At 65.1% G+C, this 12496-nt stretch overlaps 1 protein-coding gene across 2 annotated transcripts in view; it reads right to left on the bottom strand.

Annotated features, from left to right (window-relative positions):
- Positions 1–20: 20 nt before the first annotated feature.
- The window catches only part of ASIC4 (acid sensing ion channel family member 4), a 28702-nt gene continuing 16226 nt past the window's right edge, over positions 21–12496 (bottom strand). The window contains exons 2-10 of one of the 2 annotated variants that reach the window (XM_014954099.1): positions 3999–4143; positions 3674–3801; positions 3422–3581; positions 2860–2916; positions 2608–2761; positions 2119–2210; positions 1715–1794; positions 1253–1357; positions 21–1001 (exon numbers count right to left, since the gene is read on the bottom strand). In XM_014954099.1, coding sequence (XP_014809585.1) covers positions 882–1001; positions 1253–1357; positions 1715–1794; positions 2119–2210; positions 2608–2761; positions 2860–2916; positions 3422–3581; positions 3674–3801; positions 3999–4143 — 1041 coding nt within the window. In that variant the 3' untranslated portion in view covers positions 21–881. Of the gene's footprint in view, positions 1002–1252; positions 1358–1714; positions 2211–2607; positions 2762–2859; positions 2917–3421; positions 3582–3673; positions 3802–3998; positions 4144–4401; positions 5115–12496 lie in introns of those variants that run through there. The other variant, XR_001413352.1, reaches the window with a different exon arrangement.

Below are 12496 nucleotides of genomic sequence, written 5' to 3'. Positions count from 1 at the left end.
GGGGAGGGATGGGGGGGCACGGTGGCACAGGGGGCAGGCGAGGGGGGAGGCGGTAGGTCTGCAGTGCCGCAGTGACTGGGGGCTATTGGGGGCCAACACCACAGTGGGGAGGGTTGGGGGTCACAGTGCAGGGGTCTGGCTGGGGACCGTGATGGTGGGGTCGGGGGGGAAGGGGGCTGCAGCCCTGGCAGGCTGCGTAAGGATGGGGAAAGGTGGGCAGATTTTTTTTTTGGGGGGGTTGTCACAGTGGTGGTGGTGGCGCCAGGGGTCAGGGTGGTGCCATGCAGGTGTGGCTGCAGGTGGGGTGTCCCTGGGCTGGCCAAGGTGGGGGGGTTGTGTCGTGCTTCTCAGAGGGGGTGCCCTGCAGTGCTGCCCTGTCCTGCAGCAGGAATACGGGGGGCTGAGGGGGGTGGTGGTCCCTGTGCCAGCGGGGGGGAAGCTGTTCCAGGCACATGTCTCTCCTGGGGGGAACCATGCAGGGCAGAGACCCCCACCCAGGAGGGGTCAGCAGGGGAGGGACTGGCAGGAACCCTGGGTTACCCCCTGCTGCCCTGCATCACCAGAGCCCCTCTGCCCTCCACCCCAATGCTACCCCAAACCCCCCCCGTGATGTGCCCACCCCCCTCCACGCCATGTGCTTGAGACGGGGGCCGAGCCCTCATGTGGGGGGGCGAGCGGAGGGGAAAGGGTTTTGGGGGGGGCACTCCGATGCCAGTGCTGAGGCAGCTCCGGGGGGCAAACAGCATGGCTGGCGCTGGCAGCGGGGTGGGGGGGAGGCGGGGGCCTGTGCCCACCGCACCCCGTGCCCCGGTCCCTCTCCATGCGGACGGTGGGGAGGGGGGTGACAGGGGGGTGCCTCCCCCCCCCATTCCCGAGCTGGCCTAGCAGGCGAAGTCCTCGAAGACGCCCTGGTGAGGGTAGTGGTGGCGGTGGTGGTGGTTGGGCAGGATGCCCGCATTGTAGGCGCCCTCCACGTGCCGGCCCAGTGTCTCACAGGGACTCTGTGGAGATGGCAGTCAGCAGGGGTGGGCACAGACCCTCTGCACCCCCTTTCCACCCTCAGCCCCCTGCCCAGCACAGCCCATCCCCAGGAGCTCCATTGGGGGCCACCCAGCTCCCTGCCACCCAGCCTGAGGGCACCAAATGTGGAGCCGTGCTGTCCCTTGCTCATGGGATGATGCCCCTTTCCCCAGGACAGACGTGGATGCTGCCCAGGCAGTTCCCCCTGCCCTCTCTCCTCCCCGAGAGGTACCTGGTCCTTGAGCTCCTCCAGTCCCAGCGTGGCGATGCTGCCCGAGGGCTTCTTCAGGGGTGGTTTGGAGCGGCGCAGGACCCGGCTCACCCTGTCCCGGATCACCTGGGTACAGATGGGGGGTCAGCCCCAGACCCGCATGCAGGCAGCACCCCCTGTGTGGACACCCCGACCTACACACTGCTCCCCTGCCCACCCTGGGGACATGGTGGGGACAGCACCTCTGTCCACCACCCACCCTGTTCTTCAGGCCGATGAGGGATGCTGGGGGACCTGTCCTCCTCTCCCAGCCTCCTGCTGGCAGTTGCCCCATTTGGGGGCTGTAACAGCCCTCTGGGGTTGCGACACACACTCGCCCACCCCCTGACACACATCAGGGAGCCCAGCCCCAGCTCTGCACCTCGCCTGCCTGCAATGGCTCTGCTCCCACCACCCAGCCACAGCCCCGAGGGCTCAGCGAACCTCATAGACGTAGTCCAGGATCTCCAAGATGGTGAGGATGCTGGCACCGATGAATAGGCCCATCTGTCCCCCGATATCCCCTGGGGAGGAAGAGGAAGAGAAAGAGATGGTCACCAGGAGCTACTGTGCAGCCCCCATGGAACCCAGGGTGGGCCAGTGGGGCTGTGGGCAATGCCAGAGCTGCTGGACGGAGGGGAACGGAGCAGCCACAGGGTCAGGGGCAGCAGGATGGAGGGAGCAGGGGACATGAAGGATAGGGGACGGCCAGCAGCATGCCACCCTTCAGCCAGTCTGCAGCCAGCTCCTGCCCTGTGTGGTCCCTCCCTGATCAGCCCCACATCCTCCCAGGGCTGGGACACAGAGCTCCGCTCATCAAGGTCCCACAGGAAGGTGGGGAGAGTCACCGAGAAGTCCAGCAAGGTCGTAGGCTTTCTTCTGCTCAATGGCCTCGTAGTTGAGCGCTTCAAAGAAGATGTCCAGCACCAGGAAGTTCTCCCTGTGGGAACACTACAGTGCTTGGCAAGGAGGGATGGTCACCAACCCTCCCACCTCCACTGACCCCCAAACCTCGCCACCCGGTCCCCCAGCTCCCCAGCTTCCAGGTGCTCCCAGGGCCCTGGTGAGTTATTCAGGCCAGTGTGGTGGGGCCAAGGAAGGGGCATGTCCCCGGTTGGGAGGGACTTGGGGTGGGGAGGTGTTGGCAGGAGGGCTGGGAGGACACATGAGTTGGGGAGATGATTCTCTAGTGGCAGCCACCCCTGGGCAGGGGATGCTGCAGGGACCATGTGTGCCAGGATCTACTTCCCACATGCTGCCAGGAGTGGGAGGGGGGGGTCCCCAGGCCCCCCGCCCCCTGTCCACCCCGCTGGCCCCCCCCAGGGCTGGCAACTCACCGAATGTAGGTCTCGTTCTTGTTGTACTTGCGGGCGAGGTAGCGCGCTGAGCCCTTGTTGGGGATGCGCACCATGGAGATCTCCTTGCCGTAGCGCGTCAGGTTGCACGGCGTGGGGCAGCTGCAGCGCTCCTGGCTGTCCTCCACCGCCGCGTCTGGGGGGCACGCACCCGTTGGCATGGCTGCACCCCTCCCGCCCCCTCCCCGGGGGCACCCAGCGAGCCCCCAGCCATCCGCCCTCCACTGCACCTACCCAGCGTGTGGTCAGCACACTCGATGTACACGTTGGGGGAGCAGATGGACTCGTTGCCTGAGGAGAAGCAGCTGGTTGGGAGGGTGGGAGTCTGTCCCGCTTCTGCCCCCCACCCTCGACTCACTCCCCTAAAGGCAGTGGGGCAGCAGTGGCCCCTGAGTGCGGATGGGATGGGGACAGTGGCCCTTGGGTGCACGTTGGCTGGGACAGGGGTGGCTTCGGGGTACAAAGCAGACAGGGAAGGGGCTGATCTGCGGTGCAAGGAGGGTAGGACAGGGGCTGACCCAGTGTGCAGAGAGGACAGGGTGGTCCTTGGGTGCAGAGGGATGGGGCAGGGGGGACACTTGGGTGCAGAGGGATGGGACAAGGGCTGCCTCGGGATGCAGAGGGATGGGGCAGGGGGGCAACCTTGGGTGCAGAGGGATGGACAGACAGGTACCCTTGGGTGCAGAGGGATGGGGCAGGGACGATCTCAGGGTACAGGCTGTAGGGGGCCAGGGCAGCCCCGGGCAGGACCAGCAGTGCAGCGGGGTGCCCACATGCTGTCGCACACCCCCCTCACCTGGCATGTGGACCATGCGGCAGTGGCAGCTCCGCACCACGGCCTCCTTCTCGCACTGCAGGCGGCAGGCAGCGATGCTGTAGGTGTCGTAGCCGGGCAGCGTCTGCTCCCCCTGCACGCTGGCCCGGCAGTTCCCCCATGGCTGTGGCAGGTAGGTGAGCTGCCAGGGAGAGAGGGACATTGCTGCAGGGCCAACCCCAGGCTGGGTGCCCGCGGGCACCTCCCTGGGGGCTGTGGGGCATCCTGCCTTACCCGCTGCTCCTGGCAGGACACGAAGGTCTGGAAGCCGGGCGAGACACCGAAGCCCAGCTGATGGATGTAGGGCGGCTCGTCCTGGCTGTGGATCTGGACCCGGATGCCAGCTTCGAATGACGTCTCGTCTGCGGGAGAAGGACAGCGGGGCTGCATGCCTGCCCACGGGGACAGCCCTCAGCCTTGCCCCAACACCCACTCAGGACCTGCACCCTGGGGCCCAGCACCCCTCCAGTGCCACACTTGCCCCATAAGTGCCCCCCCAGGGTGCCCTGCTTGCCCAGCAGCCCCCACTCCCAGCACCCCTCACCCGTCCCCCACTCACTGGTCTCTCTCCAGATGGGCAGGTACTCTTCCTGCTGGATGTCCAGCATGATCTCCAGCCCATTGCCCATGCCACCCTGGCGGGTCACCCGCGGGTTCCTCCGGTCCCCGTTGAAGGTGTAGCACTTACCGTAGCGTGTGTAGACCTGGGGATGGAGAAAGGGGGGTTGAGGGAACAAGCAGGCATCTGGCAGGGCGTTCTGCAAGCAGGATGAGATCTCTTTCCAATCTCATGGAGGTGCTCAAGGGGGCAAACAGTCTTGCATGGCCCTTAGAAGAGCTCAACTAAGCCTCCCCCCGTTACACTGCCACCCCTCCACTCTTGCTGGGAGGGGGGCTGAAGCATCTCTGCCAGCACCCCCAGGGCAGCCCAGCTGTCCTGCCCCTGCCAGGAGGGGACTCACGGGGGCGAAGTGCTGGGGGCCGCAGCGCTCCCCCTGAAAGCGGCACTCCACCAGCATGTCCTCGATCTGGTGTCCCAGGCGGTGGAAGAAGCTCTGCATGGTGCGCTCGGAGCGGCGGGGCGGCAGGAAGCGCGAGTAGTTGGCAAGGCGCGTCAGCCAGGCGCGCTGGTCCTCCCCCAGCACGGCCAGCATCTCGGGCACCAGCGAGCGGTTCTCCTGGGCCAGCCCCAGCCACTGCCCCACCGAGTAGAGGTCGGGCTTGGTGAGGCGCAGGAAGCGTGCCCGGTTGGGGTTGCAGAGGGTGACGGCCGGGAAGCGGAGCTGGGGGGCGCGGGCGAGGCGTGCCCGGGTGTGCACGGGGTGCGACAGCAAGTGGTGCAGGCGGTCGGCGGTGCCGGTGGCCAGTAGCCCGGCGGAGGCCAGGAAGGCCAGGCTCCAGAGCAGGCGGCGCAGGCGGGACTGCGGCCGGGTGCACATGTAGTGCAGCCCGGGGATCCTGGTGGCTCGCAGGACGCCGATGGCGAGCTGGGCTGCACCTTCATCCTGAGCTGCTGCCAGGGCTTCCTCGTCCCGGCAGCAAGCAAGGGGCAACGGCATGGCTGCAGGCAGGGTGGCTCCTCTGGAAAGTGGGGTGCAGGCTGTCCTCGAGGTTGCCCAGGGTCTCTGGTCCCCTCCAGGGAGCTCTCCCTCCCGGGAGGCTTTTGCTCCGCACCTTCCTGGAGACAAACGTGGCAGGCGCCTTCCTGAGCTGCTCCAGTGACGGGCGAGGGGAGGAAGAGGAGGGGGCTGATGCAAACACACGCCTTCCCCCAACCTCCATTCGGGAATGGAAAATTCCTCCCGGAGCTGGGCTGGGACAGGGGGGTGTGCTGCGTTACCCCAGGCAGGGTGACCTGGCATCACCCAGTGCCCCAGCATGGTGGCTACCTGTGTCTGGATGGTGATGTCCTGTCCCAGCCAGGCTGCATGAGTCCTGTGCTGAGGGATGCTGTGCCCCGGCTTGTCCCCATTGTCCCCTGCCCAGGCACCGCAGCCACTTCAGATCCCTGCCTGGATGTCCAGGGTCCCCAACCATGGCTGCTCTGGGGCTAGGGGCCCTGCCCCATAGAGGCAGGACAGTGCCAGGCCTGGGAAGCAATCACCTCCTACCAACACTGCTCGGGACCACATGTGTACCCTGGTCTTCAGTGCTGTACCCTGGTATCCCCCACCCTGGAGCTGGGGACCCCAGTAGATCTGGGCCCTGTGGGGCCATGGGGCAGGAGGAGTAGAGCTGCGGGGCGAGAGGCTGCGTGGGAGCCCACCTGAGCCCGGCGGGCACTTTGAAGTGACGGCGAGGCTGTGATCAGAGCGCGGCGGCGGCGCGGGGGGGTGTCTCTGCACCAGGCTGTCAGCATGGCTGGCAGGGCCCCGACAGCCTGTCAGGGTGCCTTCAAAGCTCAGCACCGCGCTCCCGAGCTGCCTGCTTCTCATCTCCTGCTGCTGCCGCTCCGAGGCACCCGCCTTCGGCACCGGGGTCCTGCAACCTCCACAGCCCTGGGACAAACCAGGGTGTCCCCCACGAAGGGCAGCATCCCTACTGCTCCACGGCAGCTGGACAGGAGGAGACTGCGGTGAAAGGGGGGACTGGAAAGGGGGGAGCTGCAGGGGCTCCCAGCACCATCCACGCTGCCGGCCTCGCTGCCTGAGCGAGGTGTGACTCTGCAGCCATCCCAGCCATGACCCAAGCTGGCAGCTTGGTGACAGGCGCAGGAGGACGCCAGGCAGGTCAGGAATGGGGTTTGGGAATGGGACGGGGCACCGAGGGAGGCGAGCAGAGGCAGCGGGCAGCATCTCTGGTACCCGGGGCACTTCCACCCCACCTCCACCCCACACCCTGCCCCGCAGCAGGGAGAAGCCCAGCCCAAAAGGCACCCAGGGTGCCAGCTCCGGGCCTTGCTGGCTCTGGCCGGGGACAAACCCCAGCACCCCGGCTCTCGGCACCCCCGTACCCCGGCTGCCGGCAGCCGCAGGCAGGGGGCAGCAGGGACCCGCGTTTGGGCTGCGGAGGGTGCGCAGCGCCGGGGACATTGCCACCGTCCCTCCCCAGCACCCCTTCTCCCTGCCCAGCCCCTGTGTCTCCGGGGGATGGCCGGTCCCCATCCCGCCCCCACGGGATGCCTGCGCCGCTGCTTGCTTTGTCCCAGGAGAAAATCCTCTTTATGGGTCACAGTGCCTCCCCCGGGGCAGAGCGCATCTCTCTGGGGACACAAAGCCCTCGCCAGCCCACGCCCCAGAGCTGTCACCGCTCCTGGACCTGTCCCCGCCACAGCACAACGAGCAGTGAGCAGCAGCACTGCCGTGGGCTCCCCACTCCTTGCACCCTGCACCCTCGGGACCAGCCCAGTGGGGTCACCCCATCCCACACTGAGTTGTCCCCCTCCAGCCTGGGTGTCCCTGCACCACCCCTGGGACACGGCTCAGCACCCCGCATGCTGGCATGTCTGTGTGGGGCTGCTGGAGGTGGCTCAGCTCCTTGCTGAGATTTATTGAGGCTCTGAGAGCCGGAGGCTGCCAGCCTGATACCATCAGCCCCTTGCACACCAGAGCAGCTTTTATATTAGTTTTCTTTAAGCGGCGGATGAGCTTCCCGGGCTGGAGGAAATGTCATTTCTCCGAACGCTTCCATCTCATGTTGGTTCAGACATCTCCAGGCAGCATCGCAATCACCCTGGAGCAGGGTGAGGGACAGGGATGGGATGCAGAGGCTGGGGCACTTGGGGACAGACAGCTTGGGGACAGGGACTAGCATAGGGCAGGGCTGGAGGAGAAGGACCAGTGGTGGCAGTGGCCTTGTCCCCTGTCGCCTGCAGCCCCAGGTGGGCGGTCACGGCTGCAGGGGCATGTAGGGAGGGCAGGGTGCCCGTGGCACCCAGCTGAGCTACTCACTTGTCGGCTGCCGGGGTGCCGAGGCCAGCTGTGAAATCGCGCTGGCGAGAGCACAGCACAGTCCTGAAGGGCTTTGCCTTTCCAGCATGACAAACCCAATTAGATAACAGGGAGTGCGTGAGGAGGAGGAGGAGGAAGGGCAGAGGAGAGCCTGCCTGCACTGGGAACATGATTTCCTCCCCACAGCTGACCCAGAAAAGCGCCTTGAAGGGCTGGAGCACACGTGTCTAGCTGGGGATGGTGCCTGGGGCATGGGCCCTCAGGCACCCTGCTCCGCTTTTCGGGCACCCATGGGCGCTGTAGCCTCGGGGCTGGGGTGGGAGGATTCCCGCATTGCGTGACAGTCTCCTCGCTCAGCCGCCGCATGCCGGCATCCCCGCGCCACGCTCACGTGCAGGGGAGACCCCATTAGGGAGGTAATTTCTCGACATGATTCCTCATTTCCCTGCTCTCTGCCGTGGAGACACACTGACCTTGACAGAAATAGCTGCTCGCGCTGTGACAGGAGGATCCCAGCCAGAGATCAATGGGGTCCTGGCATCCTCCTCCCCACCCTACACAGTTCTGGGTACCCCCCCTACGTCTCCTCCACCCCCTGGAGCTTGTCATCCTGCCCTCCTGACGCAGGGCACCCCATGAGAACAGGGTGCTGGTCCCCAGCATCCTCACCCCAGTTCACCCCAGCCCACCCACGAGCAATGGGGGTGCAAGAACCAGCCCCACACACCCCCCGCCCCCTCATCCCCGCCGCTGCCAGCCCATTGTGCCAGCCTCCGGCTGATCCCAGCTCACACAGGTATTTCCGCGGCTTACACAGCTCCCCACGGTATTTAGCCTCTGGAAGACGACATTAAACATTGCAAGCAGCGACAAATCCTGATTGCTCCGAGGAGACAAGAGGCCGCGCTAAGCTCCCAGCCAAACATTTTCAAACGAGCTGCGGCATGTGCGGGGCTGGCGGGTACTGCTCCTGCTCCTGCTCGCCCGGGGCACCCAGCCCTGCTCCCATGTCCCTGCTGGGACACCCAGCCCTGCTCCCACATTCCTGCTAGGACACTCAGTCCTGCTCCCACATCCCCGCTGGGACACCCAGCCCCGCTCCCACATCCCTGCTGGGACACGCAGGTGGCAGGCAGGCCCTGGGCAGGGGCACACCATGCAGGACATGGACACCATGCACACCAACCACCCCAGCATAGAGACACCCCATGAGAACAGTCATCACGGGGCCATAATTGGGATGGGAACGGGGATGGGAAGACCCGGAGTGCTGCCCACCTTGGGCTTGGCAGGGATGCCAGTCCAGGGGTACCCTCCAGGTACCTCAGCCCAGAGAGCAAATTATCATGGCCAGGGACGCAGTATAAAGGAAAGCAGCCTCCAAAATTGGAAATGCTGCTTCCTGAGTGAGCGCAGGCAGCTGGAGGCACAGGGATGCCCCTGGCCAGGAGACACAGCACAGGAACCAGGGCCCAACTGGGACGGCACTGGCAGAGCTGGGGCAATGGCACACCCAAGCATGCTCCTGCCCTCTGCTGTGGCCATTCCAGCCCCGGAGCCCACCTCTGCCGGAGCCCCTCACCATGTCCCTGGTCCCCCCGTGGCAGCCCCCCGCTGCATCCCCAGCAGCCTGCTCCCCCCAGTGCAGCACGGCCGGGCCCCGCCTGGGTGCCCCGGGAGGGAAGCCGCAGCGCTGACGCCAGCATTGCAACTGCCCGGGATATGAGATCCGCTTGGATTCAGCAATTTCAACTCATTTCAAGCCCGATTCTGCAGCAATTTTCTGAGCCAGTGGGATGTTTTCGCCTCTGCAAACGTCCCCTCTCATGCACTGTCGCACCATTTCCCTTCCCCGCTCCCAGGAGGGGTTGGGGAACGGTGCCAGTTTGGCTCGACCCCAGCTCCGGCGGCAGCACAACCATCCCCCACACCAGCAGCCCCTCGGCGCAGCCACCTGCCCCACGCAGAGCTGCCGGGATGGCTCCTGCGGGATGCAGCCCTGCTTGTAGGGGCCAGGGCTCCCGCCTCCATGGGGCACTGGGCTCTGCAGCCTCAGTCCTGGCAGAGCAGGGCACCTTTGGCAGGGCACCAACACTGGGCTGGGCTCCTTGACCCCCCCTTGTCCTGCAAAGGACCAAGCTCTGGAGGATCCTCTGCGGTGCCCCAACCCACTTCCCCAGGAGGGAGAGAAGTGGGGAGGCAGTGGGGCTGGAGGACACTGCAGGCACATCCCAGAGGGGCCAGGACCCCTCCTGCCACCTCAAATGTGCCTCTCTCTGTGCCAAAGGCCAGTCTGTGCCAGATGAGCCTCCTCGGCCAGGCCTGAGCCAGCAGCAGAGACGTGGGTGCATGGGGCTGGCAGAGCCCCTCTCGTGCCAAGCAGGATCGCTGCTGGAATACCAAGTGCTCAGCTGTGCCGTGGGCTGTGCCACCGGGCAGGCAGAGCAGCGGGAGGCACCCCAGCCCCAGGCACGGTGAGCAGGTCACTGCAAGGCTGCTGCATCGGGGCCAGCGTGCAGCCCGGTGTCCCCCAGGAGTGGGGGATCCCCCCAGGGAGCCAGGGTTCCCTGCTCCCGGCAGGTCAGGAGCACAGGGGTGCAATGCATGGCAGAGGGATGCACCACACGCATGGTCAAGGACACCTTCCCAGTGCATCTGCCCCAGCGCTACCAGTGAGAGCAATAAATCAGGGGGACACTGGCTTTCCTGAGTCCTGGACCATCCTGCTTTCAGGAGCAGCATCCCTGACAGCCCGGCCAAACTTGTGTGCCAGGGAAAGAGCTCTCCCTGCAAACCATCACCCCAGGAGTCCTGCACCGGCCAAGCCAGGAGCTGGAGGGGGCCTTGCCACCGATGCCACACGGTGCCAGGGTGGCCGTGACATGGAGGTGAGGGGCTGGGGACACCAGTTCCTCACCTCTCGGCCCCGTTGTGCAGGCACAGCAGCACACAGCTGCCTCCAGTAGCAGAGCAAGTGCCACCACAAAGTTGTGCTTTCCCCTCCCACGGCTCCTGGGGGGAATTTGTCCCAGTATCTCACTCAGCTCCTTATTTCCAGCCTCAATTTATTCATGGCCAGTTTGTACCATTTGTTCTCATGCCAGCATTGTCCCTTAGCTTAAATAGCTCTCTTCCCTCCCTTGTGTTTACTCCCTTGATGTATTTATAAACAGCAATCCCATCCCCTCGCAGCCTCCAGCCTGCCAGCCCGCACGTGCCAATCGCTCCTGGTTTCCTCTCCCGATTCAGGCTCTGTTTGCCTGGGCAGCCCGGCTGCCTGGCACGGCAGCTGCTCCAGCTCCCCGGTGGCTTCCTCAGTCCCGCCTGCCCACAGCTCACACGCTGCTCCGCCGAGGTCCCTGACCCACGCAAGATGTGTGGCTCTGCCCTCTCCATCCCACAGCGACCGTGGGGCAGCATCCCACCCAAGTCAGGACCACTGCCCTGTCCGGGACTAACCAGCTCCCTGCAGACCTCCCAGTGGCTCTCATACAGTTTGCTTGCATCCACCACGAAGATCACCTGAGCAGGTGATGGAGCCAACACCAAGGGAATTGAAGGAGACGAAGTGCTGGGGCTGCTGGTGGAGGGGGGAGGCATGCTGCTGTACAGAGTAGGGGTGCAGAAAGGCAGGGGGGCAGGAGCTAAGGAAGCCCACTTCAGCCTGTTGGCAGCCAGCAAACCTCTCTGAGATGTTGAGCGTGTTGCTTGGACTCTCCTGAAGCGTGTGGGTTGGGTGCTCGGGCTGCAGGAGATTTGTGCCCCATGTTCCTGCCTCCTGCTTCCCCTGGGAGGGCGATGGGGAAAGCCATGGGGCCAGAGCCAGGAGGTGCTCAGAGTCCTCATGGGAAAGGGGCACTAAAGCTGCACCCCCAAACATGCCAGAGCCAGCTTGCTGAGCTGCTAACATGCTCCCCGGGCTGGGTTTGGGCTGTGCTGATCAGCAATCCTGCCATCGCTCTGTGCACCCTCCGGTGCTCTCCAGCTGCCTTCCCATCCTCAGACACCCCCGTGCTGGGCACGCTGCCCCCGGGCACACAGCACTGCACGCTGGGGATAAGCGCTGGGATGGGCTGCAACTCAGCCTCGCTGCTGCAAACCCAACAAAACACGCACATACACAGGCAGCAATAATTATGGTTTTTGGGTAGTGGGCTCCTCCTGGCAGCTGGAGGAGACCCAGCACCATGTGGGGTGCTGTGCAGGCACAGCTGGTCTGTGACACTTGGCTCCAGCACCAGGGAAGGATCCCCAGCCCTATGGTCTCACACAGAGATGTAGCGCTGAGACCATCCATCCTGCAGGCTGGAGGAAGCAGGGAACATCAAGGATGCCTGAAAGTGGGGTGCACAGCATCCCCGGGGTTCCCTTATCGAGCTCAGGCAGCCTCTGCTCTCTGTCTGCTGTCACCCCACAGGGACCCCAGCGCTGTAGGATGCCCCCTGCCCAGCAGGTCCATCAGTACCTCTGCCTTCTGCCACTTGGATGCTGGTGGCTTTTTGGCTGAGAGATAAGACCCTGAGCAGGTCCTGGGTGCCACCGACCCTTCCTAGCTCCCCTTCACACTCCGGGGCACTGTGGGGAGGGAGTACACAGCACCGCAGTCCCCGCTGCTCTGCTGCCCAGCGCCCGCAGAGCCCTCCGGGTCCCTGGGGACCGCTTCTCTTTGAAAGCAGCCCTGCAGGGACTGCTGCGCCGCCCGTCCCCAAAGGGTTAACAAGCAATTTCCTTTGCTGACAGCTCGGAGACCGTTCACTATCGACTGCGGGAGAATAAGAGGGGAGAAGCAGCGAGATAAAAAGGCAGCAGAGCTGGCACCGCCTGCTTAATCCCAGCGTTTAATCTGCTGGGGCAGCGCAGGCAGCCTTATCTCGCCGTCCTTCTGCTGCTCCATCTCATTACTGCTCCCACGGCTGCGCGGGCCCCGCTGCCGGGAGATGTAAGAGCTGAGCTGGGAAGCGCTGGCCTGGGGCAGCGGCTGCTGCCAGCCCGCCTCGCTCCACAGCCTCCGCCGGGCCCGCTGTGCTGGCGGGCACACGCCTGGCACCCCATGCCTGGCACCCCACGCCTGGCACACACACATCCCCTCCATCCCCCTCCCCGCATGCCCAGCCGGAGCTGGGTGGCTGCACAGGAACACACACACACACAGAGGGATGTGCACACA

This window comes from Calidris pugnax, unplaced genomic scaffold, assembly GCF_001431845.1.
Source record: "Calidris pugnax isolate Ruff unplaced genomic scaffold, ASM143184v1 scaffold103, whole genome shotgun sequence".
Lineage (NCBI taxonomy): Eukaryota > Metazoa > Chordata > Aves > Charadriiformes > Scolopacidae > Calidris > Calidris pugnax.
This window is presented reverse-complemented; position numbering and strand designations above follow the sequence as displayed.